The following is a 24,817-nucleotide window of genomic DNA, read 5'->3' as shown; positions in this document are numbered from 1 at the left end:
CTTTCAGATAGTTGCTAAAAACGTTAACTTACTCGATTTATTAGGTCACTTATGTTTTTCTAGTTGCTGCACAGCTACATTGTTACATCTTCACTTAGTTATGTTCAAGCACACGGGTGGAATTCCTGCAGTTATCCCTCTCCCGTACTGACTTGAGCATTAACCAAGACCGGCACAACAGTTACAATGTCCAAACTTTTTCCTTTCTTTGTTTTCACACAAAAAATATTTTGTCCAGTGTGCAATGGGCTCAGCAAAGGTGACTGATAATACTGACGATCACCTCTGATGATACAGCAAGCAAGGTTAAATCCAGCCTAGATGTTAAAATCTCCGTCAAATTATCATTGCAGTAGTGGAAATTCAAATTTCGGGGCAGCATGGTGAACAGACTACGTTTTATGTTTGTTATAGCTGGTAGTTTTGCACAATGTAACTAACTATTTTGCTGAACTCTCAGATTAGTTTTACAAGCATCAGTATTCTGCAAGCTTTCATACATGAAATTAACATATTGGAGCTTGACTGTAGCAACTTTTTGTCATTTAACCCTCCCTTGCTGAAAAACCATTAGAAGTGATGAGTTCTTGCCTGTCTAGTATACAAATAATTACTTAGTGATTAATTAATAATTATATGTAATTTATTATTTAATTAATCATTAACCTATCATCATCATCCCATTATATTAGAGATAGCATGAAATATGGGAAACTGGGGATACAACAGTGGTACAATGCTTGCATTGCAGGTGGTCCTTGTGCAGCTCATGAGGTTGAACAATTTGTCTGGAGTGACCACTTTGTTGTGCCTGTAGTCTCAACTGGAGGAGCAGCTGGTGGTCAGTTTGGTGTGCCTCTGAAGATTCTAGAGGTGAGTCGTACGAAATACCTTCTGCAAAGAGTGATTCCTAATCTACTTTTTTTTTGCTTTATATTTTTTTAGACCCCACATGGCATCACTGAAGAGAAGTGGTCTGTGCTGTCTGAGAAAGAAGCACCCCCTACTGAAGTGGCCAAGGCTGTCGTGGAGATTGTTGTGCAACTCAAACGAGCCATGATTTCCCACACCAAATCACACTTGGTGCGTAACAAGTACAAAAAGCTCAAGAAGCGCAACAAACACAGCCGGGAACCAGCTGAGCAGCAGACAACAGATGCTTCGCACACCACCGACTCTGGTCCCACCCCGAGTGTAAAGAGCACAGTGTCATTCCGAACCATCTCCCACTGGCAAAGGATACTGAACTACTTTCGCAAGAAGTCCACTTCCTAGCATTGCCTTCCAAGGACCACCATAGAAGTGGGGACACTCCAAAGAACAAACTATTCTAGTTGCACTTGAGCAGCCTTGCTTTGTCCTTGCAGACTGGTGTGCAAGTCATTGGGTGCACTCTAGTTTTTTTGGAAAGTCACTGCCTTTCGTTCTCTAAAAATGAATGTGAATTTCCATGTTGTACAATGGCACTTCAACAGCCTGCATGCAAGCCTCATTACATCTTGTAGTAATTATCATACATCACATCCTTTTAGCCATGAGCACAGCATATTTGTTTTGTGCAGTCGAAACTTTTAACTTTATTGAGGTATTAGAGATATGACATCTCATTCCATCAGCAACAACTCAGTAAGTGCTGGCTCATCTTCCTTCTCTTTTTCTCTAAAGGCCAACATGTTATCACAGTTTGAACCAACCTGCAAGCAGTTGTCGCCTGCTTAGCAAGCTATGCCAAACGCTGAACAGCATCATATATACATGGCCTGAGTACTGAACTGATCACAATGATTGTACATAGTGTTGATTCCACATGAATAAACTATCACCTCTGCTGGACCGCTTTCACTGGTTGGCATGTAGCAGAAAGGGCCCAGCATAGAAACTAAGCCGACCCATGCTATGTACACGTGTGCCCAAACAGTCTCTTTCCTTGCTGAGGCTCACGTCAGCTTGAGGCGTTGGCTGAAGTCCTTCTGTTGCTGCTCCTTCCACTCCCGCTTAACATAGGTGCGCTTGAGCAAGCCATCCCAGTTTAGGTCAAGCAGGCCACCCTGCTCGGCAATCTTGGATTTGACTCTGTTGGCAAACTCCACTGATGACTCGTCAACCTGAAAAGAGCAACAGCACACCTTTCCATTGCCAATCTCTGATCGTGGCATTGTAGATTAAGTGGAATAGACATATATTCATGACAGAGCCATGATGGATAACAGAATATAGCTTTAATCCAAAGTATGCGCCCTTTCACATTGCTGCAATGTACTCAGGATAATGCGAGGTGCAATCAAATAAGCACGCAACTGGTCACATTCCCCACTGAGTCCTAGCAGACTGCATGAAGCCCACTAGGCATTGCACTTGTTCATGTGTCTCAGAATAAGGTTCTGCACAAGTCTGGCAACTGGCCATGGATCACAGATGCTGCAATACTGTGAATTTTGTATGTTAGGTATTCAAATGCATGTGTACTAAGAAATGATACTTGTATTAAATTATTGTATTTGGTCAGTTGTTCAAATTCTTAACTCCAATACTCACACATGCTCACAGGTTTCCGGCACTTTTATTTTCCTTCAATGCTTATCTTATAATTAAGGCTTCAATCCACAGTACCAGCAATAGTTGTTCAATGTCATATTGGCAGATGTCATTAACCTGTGCAAACTCCACGAGTTTGCATGAAATGCTGGATCATGTGACACCACTTTATCACAGCTATGCAGGCCAAGCTGGCATTGGCCACTGCCTAATTACACCATTTAGGTGTTCAGTACTCTTTCTTTTTTTATGGGAACCAAAGCTACCATATATAATTTAATGGAATTTATTGCTGGTATTAGCAGTAAATTACTGTAGGTTGTATGATTTGAAGTGACCTACTGGTAAGAACACTGCCAAGTTACAGGATTTGGTTGGCATGCTCACTTAATTTAGTGAGGACATACAGTAAAATAACGGAAATATATGTTACTTTTTTTAGTCATAATATAAATTTACATAGCAAGTACTTTTTCCTGCACTTATTATTAGCTTCAAAAACAATTCAGTGCTCAATAAAACCAACAAACACATAAATCACATGCAAAATGTATTGATGTCCTAGTTAGTGGCCCAGGACAGTATCGGTGCTGGCACTGGGTGCATTCTGTTTATACTTGCAGGAATGGTCAAGAATGCATAGGCAAAAACAGATATACTACCATATTTACTCAATTCTAACAATCCAACTGTAACCCTCACCTGATTTTCACAGCCAGAAACAAAACAAAAAATGCAATGCCTACAACTATTCACATATGAGAATTTTATTTAAGAGAGGGAGAGTAACGTAGATTTGTTCTCCCTTGAAAAAATAAATTTATAGCATCTGAACCACAGCAGGACCGAGCATCAGTCACTGCCGCTGTTGGAGGCCTTGTTATCTCTTCAATGGCCCTTTAGCATCTCATCTTTGCTGCCACTCATGGAATTTGATATGCTGCATTTCTTAAATGCATGATTAAAAATCTAACAATGTGATATTGCGTGACGACAAACTGAAGTACAAAGAAGAAGAAGAGCACTTGGTCCAATCTTTGACGTCCTTAACCCTGTAAGCCCAGACACAGTTCCACATCAAGGAAAGTTGGAACAGCTTGTACAGCTAATTATTGCTAATTAGCTACACTTGTAAAAATAAATGAAATGTTATTTGAAGGAAAGCTTCATTAGTAAGGAAATTAATTATTAATTGGTTTGCTGAACTATCCACAGCTGAAATCTCACTCCAGTGCATAAAAATGCTGTGTTCAGCTTCCTGCACTTGAATAAAAATTTTGATATCAAACTGCATTGCACATGATACTATGTTGGGCATTAGTACAGGGTTAAACACCTCATAGACGATGGCAACCTAGCACATTCATGGAGCAGGCAGAAGTAATGTCAGTTACCACAGCTCCCACAGGGGTTGCTATTCTAGACAATGTCAAATTACACAATGTTGGCATTCAAAAACAACCACAGAGGGCTGTTTTAGCCCAAATTTTACAAAAAGCACAAAGGGAAATGAACAGGGCAGGCATTACACTGTTACACTGCCGAGACTGTGAGTGTAAGCCATATCTTGACAACACTGCAGTCTTGCTTAGAGACAAATAACGGTGCACATGCAAGATCATAGAAGCTGCAGTAATGAGTAGTGATGTTTACGAGTGCTTCAGCTCACCGTTTCTTTTGTTACCTGCCAAAGAAATAAATTTTCTTGAGGGGAATTGGTGACAAGCGCTTAGTAATGCACACATGTTAATAGATCGAATGATTAGTCATGTTCTTTCTTGTCTTTTTCTTTTTGTCTGTTTTCCTGTATACATCCACAACATCTGACATTAAACATTAGTAGATAGTTAGCAGCTGTCCCGTTTAGTATTTCCTTTTGTGCTTTTGTAAAATCTGCGCTGAAACAGTTTTGAGTATGGATTACCAACTAGCCCAAACCAGAGCTTTGCTAGTCACCCTGTCAGGCAATCAGAGCTGACAATGCAGCAGAACTTGGGTGCCCAGAATAGCACCCCGGCTGCAGCTGACATGTGGACTGGATTGCATTGCAGTAATTTTCATTCCAATCTTCATACTAGCTTATAACTATTGTGTAATTTTGAAACAGCATTCTATTATAACAAACATTTAATTATTACATTTTTCCAGGATTGTATATGTTAGAATTGAGTAAACATGGTAGGTAGAAGGAGTCGTAAGTTTTTGCGAGCTGACAGCAACCGCAGGATCCAGTGGCGTCTGACCAAATCCCATGACCAATAAATTATTATCAAAGCTTAAACAGATCACAATAATGGAGATGTAGAAAGTTTTTGCACATAATCCAAGCATGCTATTTATTGCTATCTTCTATGCGGACGGAGGTGCACGTAGGCACACCTGTGTACGGGCTTTCACCTTTTTACATAGCCTGGCGCACCGTCCACGGTTCAGGGTGTCTACTAAGTTGACATTTCCAAATTCCCTTAGTTTTCCAGGTTTTCCCTGAGTGAATTTTCAATATTCCCTTAGTGACACAGAACTTTGTTTTATGTCAAGATGGGCTCCCTACATCAATTCGCCCAATGGTGTCACTCTCTAGTAAACATGTTAAAACAAAAAAAAAAACAACCTTAGTCCAGTTTGAATAGCAAGGGGTAGTGTTTATTTTATTTAAAAAGAAAACAGAAGGGAGGGGTTAGTAAAATGCACAGCGAATAAAATATCTTCGAAAGAAATAGTAAAAACCATTGCAAATTGACTCGAACATTCTCAAATACGAATAAGAGATGCATGCAGAATATTTTCGAATATGACCTATTTCTATCAACTGATAGCAAGCTAATTGGTATGAGGCCCGAACTTTATCACAAGTGAGATTACCTCGCAACAGCTGGTAAGTAAACCTCAACTCTCCTGACGTACTTTCAGCTTGCACACAACGCCTCAGTGTTGCATTTCACTGTTTTAAAGAGTTTTTTTGCTTGGATGAGGGACACCTGCATCTCAGCATCAGCCAACACTTTGATTTTAGAGTGCAAGCTCCTTCAAAAAAGTGGTCGCATGCCTCCTTTCCTGTTCATTTCTGAATGCGTAGGCCCTTGTCTTCTTGTTCTCCTTCGGCAGCGCGTTCGCCACGCGGACTATTTGAAGCATCCTCCTGGACAATTGTACAGTCAGCGTCCGATTTTTCGAACTCCATAGGAACCGTGAAAATGTCCGAAAAAATCAATGCATGCCTTTTACAGCCCTTAATAGTTCAAATCGCCACAGCCACGTCCGAAAAACCTCTGAAGGCCGGCCAGTACGCTTATTAGGCATATCGGTACTTGTACTGTGACAGGAGATGGCGGGTGCACGCTTGTATAATTAAGGAATACATACTGTGTCCCGTGACAGTTGGCCCTTCCCACACTTGTTATGCTTCACAGCGTAACATTACTGTAATGGGGGGAAGCTGACTTTCGGGAACCGGCATTATGCAACGCGCTGTGCTTTCCGAACTTCGAAGCCAATCGCATTGACCACAAAGGCGGTATCCATGCCATTGCTGACAGGGGCAAATTCTTTCAATGAAAAACATGGCACAGAACGGCAAGAAGCTTAATACCGAACCTCTAAGCAGCTAGGCCTAGCGTTGCCGCGGTGGTGGCTATGGCTGCAGGCGGATCTGTGTGTGAGTGTGCCGGGACGAGGCGACGAGGTTATCAAAATGACGGCGGTGGTGGTTTCGATGAATGCCGTTTCGGACCTGCGGTCACAGCGAAAATTCCGGAAAATCGGACAATGAAGCGTTCTTGTGTCCGAAATTTTAGACGTTCTTATACATTGACCCTATTGGGTACGTAGTTGTGCCGCGAAGCCGTCCGAATTATCTGGCGTCTGGAAAGTCAGTCGACTGTACTGTACTACAATAAATATTATTATTATTGTTGTTATGTCAGCATCACAACATAATTTCTATACAGGCATGCTTTTTTCGACAGGTCTTTCATTGTTTATATACCTTAGCCTAAATAAAATTATCTCACAAACGCTTGCACACTTAAGTAGGCCTTTAAAGGGTCCCTTACTAATTTTGAGCGTTGCAAAGAGACAAGCATGGTGCATAGATTAAGGAACGACAATTGTGTCTTGAAGGCATTACACTGATGCCAAATCAGTTCTGCGGAAATGAGCAAGGTGGAGACAGCTTCGTTAAAGGGTAAAATTGTGATCCACCTAACCGTAGCACCAAGCTACAAAGGAATAGTTCGTACTACATATGTGGCTTCAAACGAAAACTAGTCGTTATTCTACATCCTTGCATTGTCTCTCCTTGTCCCGTTGTTTAGGACTCCTCCAAATAAATTTCAAAATGTACCAACAAGTTTAATTTTCAACTCTTCTACAAAGGAAGCTCACATGCATTCCGCAGAAAGTAGCTTGACAGTGGAATAAAAATTTGTCCTAGCCTGGAGAAACCGGAAACAATGCCCATATGAAGCAATCACTCTACCATCAGAGCTAACCAGGAAGCTGCTAGTTGATCACAAAGCAAACAGACACGTAGTTGGGGGCAGCAGTGCAGCATTGTGCAATCCTGTCTGACACACTGCACTGTATAGAGTTGATTATGTGATAGTAATAATATGTGCATATACATATGCACACCGACCGACCCACCCACCCACACACACACACGTATATATAAGCAAGAAGGGGGTTAACCGAATGGCCCAACACTAAGGACAAACTACTTGTACTGACTAACTGAATCAAAGAAATTATATATATATATATATATATATATATATATATATATATATATATATATATATATATATATATATATATATATATATATATATATATATATATATAAAGTGATATAGCATATATATGAAAGTGATATAGCAAAAGCTGTACAGACAGACAGAGTGGAGCCTTGTTAAAACAATGTTGCAACCACTGCAAAAATAAAGTCAACGACAAATTCTTTGAACATGCCCAATAACTCAGATGTCCTCGCGACACTGCCATGTACCCTATAGAGCCACTGTACAATGACATCTGAAATTTCTGATAACGAAACCCTTCACTGTTCAATTTTCGGAACCTTTTGCTGCATCCACAGGTCCGAAACGGCATTAATTGAAGCCACCACCGATTTGATTTATCTCACAGCATCGAACCAGCACTCTTGCACACACATCCAGTGGCAGCTGTGCAGTCACCACAGCAGCACTGGGCCTAGCTATTTGCTACTAAGCTTTCTGCTGTTTGGTGCCACACTTTTAATTGAAAGAATTCACCAGTGTCAGCAATAGTGCCACATCTGCCTTTGTCATTCTTGCAGATGGCTTCCAAGTGCTGAAAGTACAGAAAGTGTCAAGCATTGCATAATGCCAGTTTCCAAAAGTCAGCTTTGCCGCAATACAGCGATGTTACACGGTCAAGCGCATGCACTGTATTGCATCGAAGCATATGAAGATGGGAAAGGGACCACTGGTACGAACGGGTTACAGCACGTATTCTTTAATTATACATGCGGGCACCCGCCCCTAATCCCCCCCCCCACCCCGTCCCGCCACATCTCCTGTCGCAGTATGAGCACTGATACACCTAAGTGCACTGGCAAGCCTTCAGAAACACTTCGGACATGCCTATGGCTATTTGAACCCTTTGGGGCAGGAAAGGCATGCATTCAATTTTCTAGACTGCCTTATTTTTCGTACATTATCATGGCCCCTAGGGAGTTAAAAAAATGGGAGGTTGACTGTACCTTGTTTATATTCTATATTGGTTATAAACATATGTGGTGATAGCTGTGAAACAAGATTCGCATTATGTCTATGTGAAAGAAATGCGAGCAATGCCAAAACGAGCAAAAGGTCTTCTGTGGATTTTGATGGTCTGTTGGTGGCTTGCCATGCGGATGCTAGCAAGAAAACAACAATTACATGCACATACTTTCCACCGTACTTGATACGCTGCCGTGCAGTCAGTGTGATCACATGGAATTGGCATGTTGGTTTGCCAGCTGTTGTCCAACTAAGTTGTTCGCCAAAATATGCACACACTTCCAGAATGTACAATTTCAAGTTGGCTTAGCCTAGTACAGTCACCGCAGTCACTGAACAATTTTTTTTCAACATGGTGAGGGCCACATGCAGACACAAACTTCACTACTACAGCCATCAGACTAACCCCTCCATGTGATCTCATGATCAATTGCTGAGGAGGCCTACTGATATGAACATATTAACGACATATAGTTTTCTATGACGACTTGTCACTACCAATCCCCCTGGTTTTTGGCAAATTTCCATCACAGCCTTATCGATAATCCTAACCAGGGCCACTTCATTATGAGTCACCAACCAAGGCTGAATGAGAAGACGGGAAACAGAAGGGCTTGATTTTTGTTAATCACGACCACATAAAGCCAACAAGCAATGAAGCCAAGCAACACATATGAGTACTTAGCTTTTGCGGAAATTGAAATATAGAAAATAATTAATAGGGAAATGAAGATGGATGAAAAGATATCTTGAACCCACAATCTTCGCACTATGCATGCGATGCACTACCGATTATGCTACAGCGATGGCCATAAATACATCCACTAACTTGGGTATTTATTTGCAGTTTGGTGCCGATCAATGTGGCGATAAATTTTTTCACAGGTGCCATGTTGCAGCATCATGAACACCAGTGCCACAAAACAAGAATGATGCCGTAAACAATGCTGCAAACAAGCATTGCAATGTCTGAAAAACCTCGTATCACACCGTGCAGCATCCTAAATTTCGGTTGCATCATACATTGGTTCTAAGGGTAGATGGGAGTGCTGTGGGACAGTCAGAAAAATCACGGTCAGCAAAATCAGTCAGCGACTGTATTTGACATTTTTGCTACCACAACACATATTTTGAGCCATGGGCAACCAAAAAGTTGCTTTGCTATAACCGATACCATGTCATATCCTGCATTTTCTGCTTTGTTACAGCATGTGAATGCTCATTTAAATAAAACATGAACACGTAAAAATTAAATCTACTTCAGTATACATGTGTTTATTATATGGAGGTTTGACTGTAAATCCCCTTCCCTGAATTTGGCTGTATCTGTGCGAGCATCACTCAGAAATGGGGCTCAATAGGTGTCGGGATTCACTTGTGATCTGACCACCGGCGTGTAGCATGGCCCAGTTGCTAATGCTTTGCATAACACCGATTCCAACAGTGTGAGGGATCTGCATAATTCTTTGTTCTTATTTCTGTGTGACACAGCACATTCAACCATTCCATTGAATCACTGCAAACGTTAAAAGGAGGTGTGCATAAGGACGATAACGGGTAAGCTGGGGGAAGAGTGAAGATAGGTACAGAGGGGTTCCCCAGGAACACACATACAAAGATGAGTAGGGTTTCTGAAGGCCAGAATGCTTGGGAACCTCTAAAATAAACCAAACTATGCACTGGTGGAATTGAAGCAACAATTTCAAATATAGTCTGAATGCTGGAACCAAATAGACAATGCATGGCAGCACATGGCACCAGGTAGACATGTGAATCCCATGAGTGACGATTGATGGATTTATTGTCCCAAAGAAACAAAGGGGCTTCGAGAGATGCAGCAGTGGAAATCTCCAGAAAAATTTCAATTTGAACATTTGACTTTCAGCCCCGATCGGAATACGGCTTCCACAGCCAGAAATCACCCACATGCTGGTGCTCTGCAGCAAAGCATCATGGCCACCGCAGTGGGTGGATGGGTGTATCCCAGAATGCCACGCACACTTCCCTCAGCATGCCAGGAAGAGTTTGATGCTGCTGCAGCACCCACATTTACTAGCACAGACCTGAACAGTGACGACCTTGAGCAGTGATAGCATCAAGAATGATGCTATCACTTGAAAATTTTAACAAATGCATTTCACTGCCTTTTTCTGGTACATATTCAGACAGATATTACATTTCATCTCCAGAACCTATATGTGTTTGCCCTTTGAATTACCCAGTTGAATTCATATTGTAAAACATCACTACTGTGCAACAATGCATGCTTCGCATTCAAAGACACAATCAGATGCGCTGGGCTGGGTAGGAAAGGTTCTGGATTCTGTGTCACTTCCGATAAGAAATAAAGGCACTTGCATTTTTCTCTTTTTTTCTGTGCAGTTGACACATTAGAAACATTTACTTTTTGCTAGCTTTCTGTTACAAATACACCTGTATTTCAAACATTAAGTTTTGTAGCAAGCCTTTCCTACATCTATATCATTAAAAACAAACTTTCTAAGCTGTGTGCAAAATTACAGTGCAGTGTGCTTTTAATTCACCCACCCCAAAAATTTAATTGTTTGGAGTGCCAAATTCTGACTAATTGTTATTTGTACTGTCTTCGAAAGCAGTCATTCATTACATGCTTTAATGCTCAGCCTAAAAGGTATTGGGTCTGGACTGCTTCGTGCACATCGCAAAAGGCAGGTCAACCCGGCACAACTTCCACGTTTTTGTTCACACAAGGAACAAAGCACTAAGCAATGTCATAGCGACCCTCCTACGCAAACCTGTGATGACCTGGGACCAAACTTTCTGCATTTAGAAGGTGCTGACAACAGATGGTGCCACAGTACATTCTCATGCCTATATTTTACTCAAGTCAAATTGCTCAGCACATGAAGAACCAAGAAGACTTTCCTGGAACTTTATAGTCAAGACAACAAACACTACTTACTCTTTTCTTCATGGGTGGCAAATACCACACGTCGCATACTATGGCCCATGATGACATCATCATAGCCAGGTAGTGGATGTAATTCTGCTTGCTGCTGTTCCAGAAGGCGTCCCCAAATCGTGCATCATACTTGATGGCAGCTGGGTAGATGGTGCCACCGACCTCAAAGCTGCCCTTCTTGAACTGCATCACTGATGTGTTGTTGATGCATGTGCCTACAGCAGAAGTTATATGCCATGTTCATACACTGCTACCATCCAGTACGAAATTTGACAGCCTTCTGCATGCAACCACTGTCAGGTTAAGTGCAACACAAAAGTGCATTCAGAAGTGCAGCTGCCCATTCACTCAATGGTTGTTTCTCAGTGTAAATTTACTAAAACAAGCGAAAGATTGAATCGCACTAAAATATAGCCACTGTGCCACCACGGCGGGTCAAAATTTTAGTTGTGGTCATATAAAGAGAGGTGAAGAACTGAAAATACTTGCATCACTTGCTAGCGACAGCTTTCAATAATGTCGTAATATGTGATGGAGGTCCTCGCATGATCAAAGGAGCTTTGTGCATCTAGGAGCAGAGCAGCAGCGGGGGACAACATAGCCGTGAAAGCTGCTTCAAGTTTTAAAATTTTCATAAAGCAAGATTTTTATATCCAAAAACACAACTCAGTCACCATGATTCAAGCAGTAATATTGAAGCCGTCTCCCTCTACTACCACCTGCCTTCACTGCGTAGACAATTTGTTGTTCAAAAAACATTAAAACATTCACACAGATTTGTGCATGCTAATTCACATACAAATAAACACATTGTGCCAAAAAGACATTGGTAATACCTTCAGGAAATATGAGAATGGGGAGCTTTGTAGGATCTTCAACATGCTCTCTCAGTCTGCAAAGCAAACATGTAGACAGGGTTATTCTTTTGACAAAACAAGCACTCATCCGAAAAGTGCAGTTTACCTCTTGGCAACAGCCTGCCTGTCCTTGATCTCAGCTCGCTCAAACCAGATGTGTGAGGCTGCCTTGTTGAGCGCTGTCTGAATAACACCAATGAACCCACCTTGGGTCTGGCCCACCTGTATGCAAAGCAGCTTCCCATTCAACAGCTGGCACATACAAAAATACCACCACGCTTCCTTACCAATGCATAACAATTGTCGCTCGCCAGCATAGCCACATCAATGGGGGAAGTGTGATTTGCAACACAGATGCCACCAGGCTTGGCACGGTTTTCTCTGAAACAGTCATTCTACAGATCAGCATCATTCAAGAAGGCAACAGGAATTCACATGAAAGAACCATGGAAGCTATTTTTATTTATTAGCCACCTGCAGGCAAGGAACATCCAGGACAAAGCAATCTCTACAGGTATGGCAGAACTGCTAGGTGAAATGTTGGCTCACACTAAAAGAACAACAGACCTCTTCTTACTTGTCCAGAGTCTATACTCAAATTGTGGCCGAGTGAATAATCCAAAGGAATTCACAATGATCCCTCTAAAGACATGCCATTCATGCGCATGAAGCATCTAAAGCATAAGCTTGACATCTGGTCAGGCATTCCATGATGATCTGCCTATGTGAAGTTGGTATCATTCAACTTTAAGGGGCGTGCAAATAGTAGTTTTTGAGACAGGGTCGAATACGAATTGAATAGTGCCAGAAGCAAATCAAATATTTTTCTAATACAGTATTCACTGGTTACCGTATTTACTGGCATAATGCTTGCACTTTTTCCTCTGAAAATTGATGCTAAAAAATTCTAATTTTGGATGTGGGATGTGCAAGCATTATGCAAATAAATACGGTAACCAGTGAATAATCTACTGCCTCCTCACAATTAATATGAGACAATTTTCACATCCTGGTATAAAAATAAAAGGTTCCTGTCACTACATTGCACGTTATAAAGCATGCTTTATTAAAAAGCACAGAGGAAGCCTTTGTAACAACTAAGCAGTTTGTTTGAAAACTCTGGGTTCTTCAGAACATATGCAGTCATGCATTATTATATAAAGTTTATAAGGCTAACCTTGTGGGCCAATGAACCTATGCTTATACGTTTGCAGCCAAACCAGATATGCGTGTTGTCTATGGCGACGCAGAGCGGAAAAAGAAAGCCCCTTTTCACTCATTCGCATGGTCACAGCAGATGGTACCACTACTGTATAAAGTATGTTGCAATTAAACATATTCTCGATTTATCTAATGAGAGGACACAGATGATGCATCTATAAATAGTACCAAACTATACCCACTGCCTAATACTCTGTCTAAACATTTTATTGCGAGTTACTGTGTTTAACCAGAAGTATGGCTGTCAGAGTGACACAGCATGCTCTAGTCCACCGTAAATGGGATGAAAGTTACTGCACTTCTGCTCCCATTTCATGTATGACCGCATACGGTGAACGACATAATGTATTCGAGAACTATTAGAAAAATATTCACTTTTTTCAATATTAACTATCCCAGGACCGAATTGAATAGGACAACATTTGAGTTTTTACGCAAAAGTTTTGTATATTTGCACATCCCAACCAAACCTATTTGGGCCATATAAAAATCAGGAAACGGGGTTGATGTCAAGGAGGGGATGTATTATCGGATGACCACTTTCTGCGATATTATCACCTTTGCATGACGTAGTGCTCAAAAAGCCAATCAGCTCATCTGGTTTTGCTAAACCAGTGAATAAGCATGCACTGAAAGTTATATAGCTGAGAGTGACTGTCTGAAAACACATCCCCAGGACTTGTGGCTTTAAATGGCAGTAACCTGGCATGGGCAGCTTTACTTCCGGTGCAACATTACTTTTCTCATTGACTGCAAATTCTAAAGTGGTACTCACTTCAATGTTTACATGTACATTCAACGAATCGCTCAATCAACTTGTTTTCATGTTATGACAGCAATGGCCTGATATTACCAACTTTTGTAATGGTCACTTCTGCAGCAGCAGTGCTAAACAGCAGCAACACAATTTGCTAACTTGAGATACTGCATACATCCTTAAGCATACTAGCAAGCTTTCTCGCAAATACATAGTCTCCCCAAAATATTAAGTTTTCAGGAACATAAACAAGAATGAAAAAAAATTGCAAAACAATTTTAATCACAGTACAAACACCATTAAGGAAGGATGGTAGGCACATACGGGATGTCGGAGGTTTTTGTAGCTTTCTTAAGTTTCTCTGCACGAATTTTTTTTTTTCAGCTGCTCAGTAAAGGCATTCCTTGTTATGGATGCCAAGTTTTATTTAATAATATCAAGAAGTACTTTTCAGCTTTTATATTGAACCATTTTAGTACTTTAGTCAAGGAACCTTTAAAATATAACTCATGCAATCAGTGCATTGAAATTTCTGTCAAATATTGTTCAGAAAGTCAGCTTCTGACTGAAGAAAAAAAATAACATTCACATCCTAATTCGTTTCAAAATAAATTTTTAAATATTCACATCTCCATAGATAGGCAACTTGGCAAGGAACGTATATAAGAAATTCACCAAAGGTAACATAATTGTTTTAGTTCCGTGGATGAATTACGCAAATGACAACAATTTCACAAAATCTCACTTCAAAAATTGAAAGTTACGGAGATACAGTTCCTTTCGTCAGCAAGAACAGTTTTTTCCAGAAATCTCATTTAAGCGTTCAGTTGTGAACCATGAAGCACAAAATTAAACATTTCTCACATTATTTACTAGTCATTCCTCTGCAACATTCTTCCTGGCAATTACTGTAGCTTTTCTCTTTGCATTTTCGTTGAAAAATTGAGCGAGACCCCAGCGATTTTCGTGGGGCTCGCTCTCACGAGCGCGGCTTGACCATGTTGTTGACGCAGTATAGCATACCAGTTTCTGCAGAATCTATGCATTTTCATCAGGTTTGATGAGAAATGAGGGAATCCTGTCTTCTGATTGTTGTATGTGAACACAACTACTCTGGATTAAAATTTATAGAGAACTTCAACTACAGAGAACGAAATCGCTGGTGCACAAACAATTGCGTGGTCTCCAATGGTCAGCAATCTCGCTTTCAGTTAATGCTTGAAACATTGAAAAATAAAATCAGTTATAAAACCACAAATATCATTTGTAAAAGAAAAAAAAAACTAGCTTTTGCTAGTTCCTTGTTCTTTCAAAAGAGGAGTTTGTGTCAAAAATTACTGTGAAGCCAAGCCAATGTTTATATGGGTGAGGTAACCTTGGTGTTATGTTTGAAGCATTTCTAGTGCTTGCTGTAGCATGAAATTTGGAGAATATATTCTTTATCAAATGTAGTATATTTTTGCTAGCAAAATTAGAAAAATGCTTCATTGAGGGTACTTGCCTCCCACCCCCTTAAAAAATTTCCTATAATTTACCATTAAAATATATTTTAAATGCATTTCCACACACATTTTTAGCACACAAGAGGAACAATGCAGATCATCATCATCATCAGCCTGGTTACGCCCACTGCAGGGCAAAGGCCTCTCCCACACTTCTCCAACTACCCCGGTCATGTACTAATTGTGGCCATGTTGTCCCAGCAAACTTCTTAGTCTCATCCGCCCACCTAACTTTCTGCCGCCCCCTGCTACGCTTCCCTTCCCTTGGAATCCAGTCCGTAACCCTTAATGACCATCGGTTATCTTCCCTCCTCATTACATGTCCTGCCCATGCCCATTTTTTTTTCTTGATTTCGACTAAAATATCATTAAGTCGCATTTGTTCCCTCACCCAATCTGCTCTTTTCTTATCCCTTAACGTTACACCTATCGTTCTTTTTTCCATAGCTCGTTGCATATTCCTCAATTTAAGTAGAACCCTTTTCGTAAGCCTCCAGGTTTCTGCCCCGTAAGTGAGTACTGGTAAGACACAGCTGTTATATACTTTTCTCTTGAGGGATAATGGCAACCTGCTGTTCATGATCTGAGAATGCCTGCCAAACGCACTCCAGCCCATTCTTATTCTTCTGATTATGTCCGTCTCATGATACAGATCCGCCGTCACTACCTGCCCTAAGTAGATGTATTCCCTTACCACTTCCAGTGCCTCGCTACCTATTGTAAATTACTGTTCTCTTCCGAGACTGGTAAACATTACTTTAGTTTTCTGCAGATTAATTTTTAGACCCACTCTTCTGCTTTGCCTCTCCAGGTCAGTGAGCACGCATTGCAATTGGTCTCCTGAGTTACTAAGCAAGGCAATATCATCAGCAAATTGCAAGTTACTAAGGTATTCTCCATTAACTTTTATCCCCAATTCTTCCCAATCCAGGTCTCTGAATACCTCCTTTAAACACGCTGTGAATAGCATTGGAGAGATCGTATCTCCCTGCCTGACGCCTTTCTTTATTTGGATTTTGTTGCTTTCTTTATGGAGGACTATGGTGGCTGTGGAGCCACTATAGATATCTTCCAGTATTTTTACATGCGGCTCGTCTACACCCTGATTCCGCAATGCCTCCATGACTGCTGAGGTTTCGACTGAATCAAACGCTTTCTCGTAATCACTGAAAGCTATATATAAGGGTTGGTTATATTCCGCACATTTCTCTATCGCCTGATTGATAGTGTGAATATGGTCTATTGTTGAGTAGCCTTTACGGAATCCTGCCTGGTCCTTTGGTTGATGAAAGTCTAAGGTGTTCCTGATTCTATTTGCAATTACCTTAGTAAATACTTTGTAGGCAACGGACAGTAAGCTGATCGGTCTATAATTTTGCCACATCTACCACATTGCCACATTTACATTGTAGATGTGGCAATGAAAACCTTTTTTTTTTTATTTATGGGAATAAATTGGTGAAATTCGGCATGCAGGGGTGATTTGTTATGCTGATATCATAATTGAAATTAGTTTTGTGCTCTCTATTATAGTTATCAAGTTACAACAGCCGACAACCTCTAATGGTCATCCCCAAATTAATTAATTAATTACACATTCGTTCGTCAAGATTTTCACATCCACATGTTTACAAAGGCCCATTCTGTGCAATAAAGCTATTGGTTTATTTTTTAAATGCTGAAATGAGCATCAAAATATTTCAACTTTCCTATGCATATTGTCTTACCAATGACTCTTGCAAAAAAAAAAAACAGTATACATTTTTTTATGAGGTGCAGTTAAAGATGGACAGCTTTATTGCACTCATCAATGTTTCAGGATCTAAGTGCAAAAGACAGAATGATTTTGGTTTCATTCGTTGTGAAATGGCACTGGGATGACTGAAAGCAACAAAAAATGAAAGCTGAGAAAACAGAGCTCAAAGTTATATTTGTTGTAAACATTTAAATATTTACTCTGAGCCCCTAAAACCCGCCTGGGTTGTAGTCCTCTGCCTGTGAGGACACATTTTCTTTACATTTTGATATAGTTTCTCGCTTTCTTGGAGCAGTTTCGTGCATCTTAGTTGCCTTTTGATCGTCGTCATGCATCCATGCGTCTTGCAGAGGTAGATGACAGCGCATTCAAAACATCCGCTCTTGTCTCTCGTCACGTAACTTCTTTATTAGTGAGAGTTGGAGCTGAAATCCGCAGTTGAATATTTGACGCGAAAACTTCTGCTCTCGCCGATGTAGCGTTGCCGTCACGACCACACGCGGACACACCGTTACCATCGCTCGGGAATGTGTCTTCACCATCGCTCGCGCACACGCCATCACCATTGCCCACGGTCGCGCCATGACCTAGACCACGGCCGCGTGGTTAGCACCGCACGTGGGCATGTTTTCCCAATCACCCACGTGCGCCGGTGGTGCCTCATCGACAAGCTCGGCGGCATCCACTTCTACGAGTAATTTCCTCCCTCTTTTCCACGCCTTTCGTGGTCTTCCATACACGTGGGCCGTTTGGAACTTGATTCGTTTGGGGCTCATCACAGAACACGTACATTAAGCTGCCACGATCGGCAATCACATTGATTGGAACGCAAGCTCACTGCTGTGCAAATGCACGCGAGAGAGATTCGTCAGCAATTCAAATCTACAACAGCAAATAGCAGCGTGCCCTGTGCCCCACACGATTACTGCGCCCAATCACCATGCCACATTTGCTTTTTTGGGGGGGAGTTGCGTTTGCTGGTTTATTTTTCGGTGCAGAAATGCGTTGCTCTGACAAGCCCGTGACATTCTCATAGGAACAATGGGGCCAGTTCTTGCAGGTGACGCTAGCACTGCCTGGATTCTAAAGGCAGTTGCACTGATACCAGAAAAATTTTAACTTACTAATACAGTCGATCCCGGATATATCGAACTCAAAGGGCATCGCGTAATAGTTCGATATATCAATAATTTCAAATATAAAATATGCATGTCAAATGCTTCTCTAACTCCACACATCTCCAGGCAGTTTTCCGATGTCATGACTAATGGGAATTTACCGATCTGTGCCTCCAAGGCACGTAAAAAAACAAGAACACAGCGTGATGACCGGAGCACTTATTCGCACGTGTCTCCAAAAACCACGCGTACAATGCCTTCTCGACCTTATCAAAGGTTGGGACGCGCACACGACACGCCCCAGGGCAACTGGACTGCACTGCCTTCAGCTTAACATCGGCTTTGTTCTTGAGGATCGTACTCAAGGTGTTGCGAGGAATTCCGAATGCCGCGGCGACCAACGACCTTTTCTCGCCAGCCTCCACCCCTCGAACAATGTCCACCTTTGTTGAAAAATCCAAATTCCTACGTTTTTTTCGTGGCCATGGCTCCGGAACACTTGTCAAAAGCAGAAAGAAAAACGCACTGCACCGCACGGGTCTCAAGCCTTCGCGTTGGCCTCGTAAATAAAAGGAACAAAGCGAATCGAGAGACGCACCACTCCGCGTCTCCGCACTACCACAAGCCTAAGCTGCACTGACCTCATTCGTCTCACTGCGCCAGCGGTGTCAGCCAACCAAAACACGCCTGCGGTCAGCGTGGTTTCTGCCTCCCGCTTCCCTTTCACACCCAATCGCACTCCAAGTGCTCCTCGTCAGGTGCTTTTTACCCACACACCCCTTTCTCAGAGTGCGGGGCGGCACGCGTGAGATCGCGGGAACAGCGCGAGAGCTTCATGAGGAGAAGCGCACTTGCGGGGGTGGGATGCGATGGTAGAAGCGCACTTGCAGGGATAAGGTATGGTGGGAGAAGCGCACTTGCAGGGTGCAGCTCAGCACGGAGTTCGATACATCGATATGTCGGTGCATGGGAGTTCTATATACGCGAATCCCATGCTATACTTTTGCATGGGATTCCCAAGGGGATTTTCAACTGTTCGATATAGGCAATAATTCAATATATCCGGGTTCGATATACCCGGGATCGACTGTACTGGATGATGTTTTCAATACTATTAACTTATAATATAAATATGAAAACGACAGGCGATGTCTGATTAATTTCTAGATGTTTAGAAAATTAAATGCGAGTCGAAAGCGGAATGACGCATGTGAGGAGTACCACACAGCAAACGACCGACGCCCGCGTCGTCTGCTTCTGCTATTTCTGTTGTGCTGTCGCTTGCTTTGGCCAGATATATCCCAATTTTCTCCATCACATTATATATATATATATATATATATATATATATATATATATATATATATATATATATATATAGTCGTACCCAGCTATATCAAACTTGCAGAAAAAGCGCCATCAGTTCGATAAAGGGCATAATTCGATATAAGCCAGCTAAAGAATTGGCCGTCATAAAAGCACATACCATTTATAAAATCACTTTATTGATGAAACTAGCTGTTTCGCATGAAACAGTCCTGTATTTTCTTCTGCTTGGGCAATTTCACTGCCTGCGATGCACGCAGTTCTCCACATAGTCTAAAGAGTCGCAGCAGCTGAGGCTGGAACCTTTCACATTGGTGCAGAAACACCAGACTAGTGCGAGTGCACCAATCAGCTCGGAGGATGTAGGCAAAGGACCATCATTGCTTTCCTCATTGTGCCCACTTTCACTTGTGCTCAGTGTGATGTCTGCAATGTAGTCTCTGTTTTCGGGCTCTCCTGTGGTCGCGACACCATCATCTGCCCTCACAAACTCGCCTACCGTTGAGTCATCAACACCTTCCGGAAATTCTGACAGCTTGCTCCAAACTTCGGCAACACCGGAAACGGCTTCGTCGCAGTCATCAGAATTTAGTCATCACCGGGCACGCGGAAGCCGGCACTTCTGAAGCAATTTCGGCGTATGCGTCGGGCGCCACGGGCACAGGGTTGCGAGTTTGTCTGATTTAGCCCTAATCTCCCCCTTATTTTTCAAGATTGAGCTGAGAGTGCTCCTCAGAATCTTGCACACTGCGGGAACATCCGACTTCTCACCACTTTTGACTGGATTTATGATTTCCAGCTTCATGGCGAAAGGCAAATTCTGCCACTTCATCATGGCAACACTGCAGGAGAAGGCTCACAAGGCGCAAACACAATGAACCAGAAAAGCAGCAAGACAACTCGCACTTGTGTCATCTTGCACGACAAGGGCACAAGAGCCTCTGATTGGCTGTCTGAGCAAGCACTGCGGGCGGGCCAGGATCATTTTTTGCAGAGGGGTGTCGATGGCTCACTTGACGCAGCGCAGTCACGGTAAGCAGAGTGGTTGGATGGAGCTGCGCCGTCAGGTTTCCCCGCCACCGCGAGAGAAAGCAAACTTCTGGGGGCACTTTTGCCCCTCTTGTTGTTCGATATATCGGGAGTCGCTGCTACTTTTGTTCGATGTAAGAGTAATTTTTGCTATAAATACGCATTGCAACTATACCATGTTCAGAAATTGTTCAATATACAGAATAATTCGATGTCACCGGGTTTGACTGCATAATAATACATTTATATTGCTGCAGAGGCCGAGCGAAATCATGATGCTAATCACACCAACTTGCTGCAAACAAACAGCTTTATTAGAACAGTATCAACGTTTACATTAAGTAAAAGGCACGTGAATAGCATTTCAGAAGATGTACTGGTGCATAACATGCATAAATGTTTATGTGCAAAAAGATACTACAGTCTTGCCACACATTTCTGGGAAACACAAGCTGTCTGCCACTGAATGAAGAAATGCATGCGATCACAAAGAGCCGTCGCACGCTGATATGTTGCTAAACTTCCTCCACTTTTTTAGCTTAAAATGTCACATCACATCATTTACAATATCCAACAAATTGCAGCTCGATTTGTGCATTAACACGTAGCCTTCATAAGGGCGAATTCTGTCGCGACTGTTCATCTTGTGGTCAAGACTGCCTCCTCTCTCTCTTGCCGTTACCCATTCAGGAAGTTGTCGCGATATAAAACTTTTCAGCATTTAAGCTGAATTTGCTTCAAACAGCTTAAAATTTAAAAGAGAAATGTTTGTCTGTACGTGCTGGTGTCAAGCATTACAAATAAAGTTTACAATATAAAGGCTTAGCTGACGCTTCGATTACCACCGCCGGCGGTGCGCTGTCGTCGTTTCGATTGTGGCGCCACCCCAAGGCTTGGACGCAAAACATGCCACATGCCACGGGTTGGCTTTGGCTATCTTTAGCTCCGATCTCACCTCTTTACGATGATACCAAGATGCCAGCGCTGTGTCAACGGATGGCCGAGCGATCCGCGGTGGGATAGGGCAAGATTTTTTCGAAATTTTTGATGACAGCACTCTAGGAAAGTGATGCTTTCTCCATTTTTACCACATATTTTGTTATAATATTTCACCACGAGGTGAATAACGGTCCGTGGATCGCGAACAAAGAATGAATCGGAAAATCTAAAATTTTGACAATTTTACTATTTCAATTGCTGTGTCCCCCTTAAGCTCCCAATATTTTGCACAACACAATAGTTCATTTAAGTGCAAGCTCATCTGTTGTTACAAAGATATTCGCAGTGAAAGTACATGGGGAAAAAAAGAATAGACCAGACACAAGATTGTCTTGTACATTATTTTTTCTTCCCCATGAACTAGCACTACGAACATCTTCCTAGTAATGGCATACCAACAATCGCATATTATCACGATGGCGAGCTCACCTGTTGTGGTATGTGACAATGGCTGACACAGCTCTTGAGAGAATCCGGAAAGTAATCAGACTGATGTGCCAATACAGGAATCGCTTGAGCCTAAAAGCAACATCAGCAGACATAAAAAGCTTAAAAGCTCCCCACTAACTAGAAGGTAAATTATCGCAGAAACAAGCCCTAACATCAAAAGGTGCACCAACAGTACTTGTCAGCCTAAAAGGTATGAGATCCTCTTTAACAAGACAAACAGGGGTACTTTTCCCTTCTACTACCCATGTCATTTATTTCTTTAGCCTGTAACCAATGGCCCAACATGAGGGCAAATGTGTGACAGAAATAAATCATGCAATGAAACAGTGTAACACAGAAGAGGTACTTGCATTGCGACTATGCACCAATCACACTGCTAGCTGCTAGCATACAACTTAACAGAACAGGCCTTACTCACCGACCCTCTGGAAAATATCCTAGTATGGCTGTACAGCAGATAAGCCAAATCATGCCAATGCATGTCAGTGCCACCCTGAGAAAAAAAATGAAAAGGAATTAAATTAAAAGCAACAATGATCCAGCACTTGAGTTCTTATAAAGTTTCAGCATCACTATCACAGAACTACATGTGCATGCCACAGAGCTTCTTGTAAAAATTACTAGAGGGAACTCTGACGATAGTGTCAGCGGAAGCTGTAAATATGGCAGTTCAGCCAGCATGGGAATGATGGGCATTACACGCATTTGCCTAAACTTTGTCCTTCTGGCTTCAAATGGCTTTGCGACTTTACAAAGTGATCATCTTCAAACAATGTATATTGCATTATATATGTAACTATTCATAACAATTATGCATAAGCATAAAATATGATTCCCTTCAACGTTTAGAAAAATATTATTTCTTGGTAATTTAGAACAAAGCATAATAAATAACACCACAAGAATGTCTAACGCAACGAGCCTGAAGATTAAACGAATCCATGTTACTATCATTCCCATGGTAGCTAAACGATAACAGCACCACAGTTGTCTATAATAACCTTTGTAGAAAATTCTATGGTCTACACTACTAAAATAGGTGCTGAAATAGGTAGTACTAATGAATAGTTGCTACAATAGGTGCTGTTTTCATGAATCCCACTTTCATGCACAAAACTCATAATTGCATGTAACTTACATGCACGGCATAAACCTTCAAGAATAATTAAAAATGTGTTCAAATAACTATGCACACACATTCCGCAACTGAAACAGATTCACGAATTCTTCTTGCACATGCTGAACTGACAGCAATATCAGCGTTGCTGCGCCATCACCCCTGTATAAATTGCTGCCTTCTTTCCTGCGTCATGGTGAATCCTGATGCAGCATTTTTAAAAATTCCTTTCACACATCGACGATCTCGTGATAAACTACTGTAACACAATCTGCAGTCATATTCAGCCAACATGCCCAAGACCTCTCATTCTATCACTTATGGTTAATTGTGGCAAAGTTAATTAAGTTATAGCCAATTAAGATATTTTTAATGCACACAAATCTACGACCTTTGGTGTTAAGACACAGTTAATTAAGGCAGTCGAACCCACAACTTTTGGTGGGAGTTGAACGTCCAACATTAGGTGTTAATTAAGGTGAAGTTAATTAAAGCACAGTAAATTAAGATTGAGTTAATTAAGGTACTCGAACAGACAACCTTTGGTTTTAATTAGGGTGACGTCCATTAGGACACAGTTAATTAAAATAGAGTTAATTATGGTACTCCAACCTACAACCTTTGGTGAGAGTCGAACCCACATAATAGGAAGTAACAGCTCATTCAAATGTAAAGTAATTTAAGGAACGTCTCGTGAGTGCGCAGGCTTTCGCCTTCATCCTCTTTAGCATATTGGGGGTGAGCTCCACCACTGGAAAAGCTGGCACCACTGTCGGCGTGATGTGGCATGAGGGATCACATGGAAACAGCAGCCGCATCGGCTGCTTCGGGATGCGGCTGCTTCAGAAGCACCGAAGCGAGCTGCAAACGAAAGTTTGAAGTCCCACCTGAGCCGCGGTTCTGATTAAGTGGCGAGGCTTTTCCGCGTTGGGTGTCTGCTTGACAACATCTGAAAGTACTATAATAGGTAGTGGCTGCATTTGGAGGCGTGCAGCATGGTAGGCTACTGCTCGGTGCCGCAGTGCCGGACGTATGCAACAGAGCCCAGTGTCAGCCTTATTCACACGTAGCCGCTGGACAAGGAGCTACGTGAAGCTTGGCTCGCAAAACGTAGAACCGGCAGACAGCCATCGGCTACAACTCGGGTATGCAGCAAGCAAGCACAGACGCAAGGAAGATTTCTGCTACGGCGCCGGGACTGCATGATGTTTGGTGAATAGCAGAAAATGCGTACTGAGACGTTCGCCCGCACCCACTGCCCGGCTATAATGTCACGATGCTTTATTAGATTTATGAACTTGATACTAGATTCTGGCAAGTTCACTGGAATGGAAAGGGAGCGGTAAGAAGCGCATTAAATAAAGGCATGGCATGTGGTCATGTTTGTGTTATGAATTAATGCACTGGATTACGAAAAAGAAGTAGAGGGACGAAAATCACATGCTGA

At 41.9% G+C, this 24,817-nt stretch overlaps 2 protein-coding genes across 6 annotated transcripts in view; one reads left to right on the top strand and one right to left on the bottom strand.

Moving 5' to 3' along the window:
* LOC135901340 (uncharacterized) overlaps positions 1-1,833 on the top strand; it is a 174,376-nt gene extending 172,543 nt beyond the window's left edge. For all 5 annotated transcript variants that reach the window (XM_065431092.1, XM_065431087.1, XM_070531151.1 and 2 more), the window contains 2 exons: positions 752-873; positions 946-1,833. In XM_065431092.1, coding sequence (XP_065287164.1) covers positions 752-873; positions 946-1,275 — 452 coding nt within the window. In that variant the 3' untranslated portion in view covers positions 1,276-1,833. The remainder of the gene's footprint in view (positions 1-751; positions 874-945) is intronic.
* Gpat4 (Glycerol-3-phosphate acyltransferase 4) overlaps positions 1,269-24,817 on the bottom strand; it is a 33,851-nt gene continuing 10,302 nt past the window's right edge. The window contains exons 6-12 of the mRNA XM_065431094.1: positions 22,672-22,746; positions 22,233-22,322; positions 12,383-12,476; positions 12,202-12,317; positions 12,075-12,130; positions 11,239-11,453; positions 1,269-2,105 (exon numbers count right to left, since the gene is read on the bottom strand). Coding sequence (XP_065287166.1) covers positions 1,938-2,105; positions 11,239-11,453; positions 12,075-12,130; positions 12,202-12,317; positions 12,383-12,476; positions 22,233-22,322; positions 22,672-22,746 — 814 coding nt within the window. The 3' untranslated portion in view covers positions 1,269-1,937. The remainder of the gene's footprint in view (positions 2,106-11,238; positions 11,454-12,074; positions 12,131-12,201; positions 12,318-12,382; positions 12,477-22,232; positions 22,323-22,671; positions 22,747-24,817) is intronic.

The sequence above is a fragment of the Dermacentor albipictus genome, chromosome 1 (assembly GCF_038994185.2).
Source record: "Dermacentor albipictus isolate Rhodes 1998 colony chromosome 1, USDA_Dalb.pri_finalv2, whole genome shotgun sequence".
In the NCBI taxonomy this organism is placed as follows: Eukaryota; Metazoa; Arthropoda; class Arachnida; order Ixodida; family Ixodidae; genus Dermacentor; species Dermacentor albipictus.
This window is presented reverse-complemented; position numbering and strand designations above follow the sequence as displayed.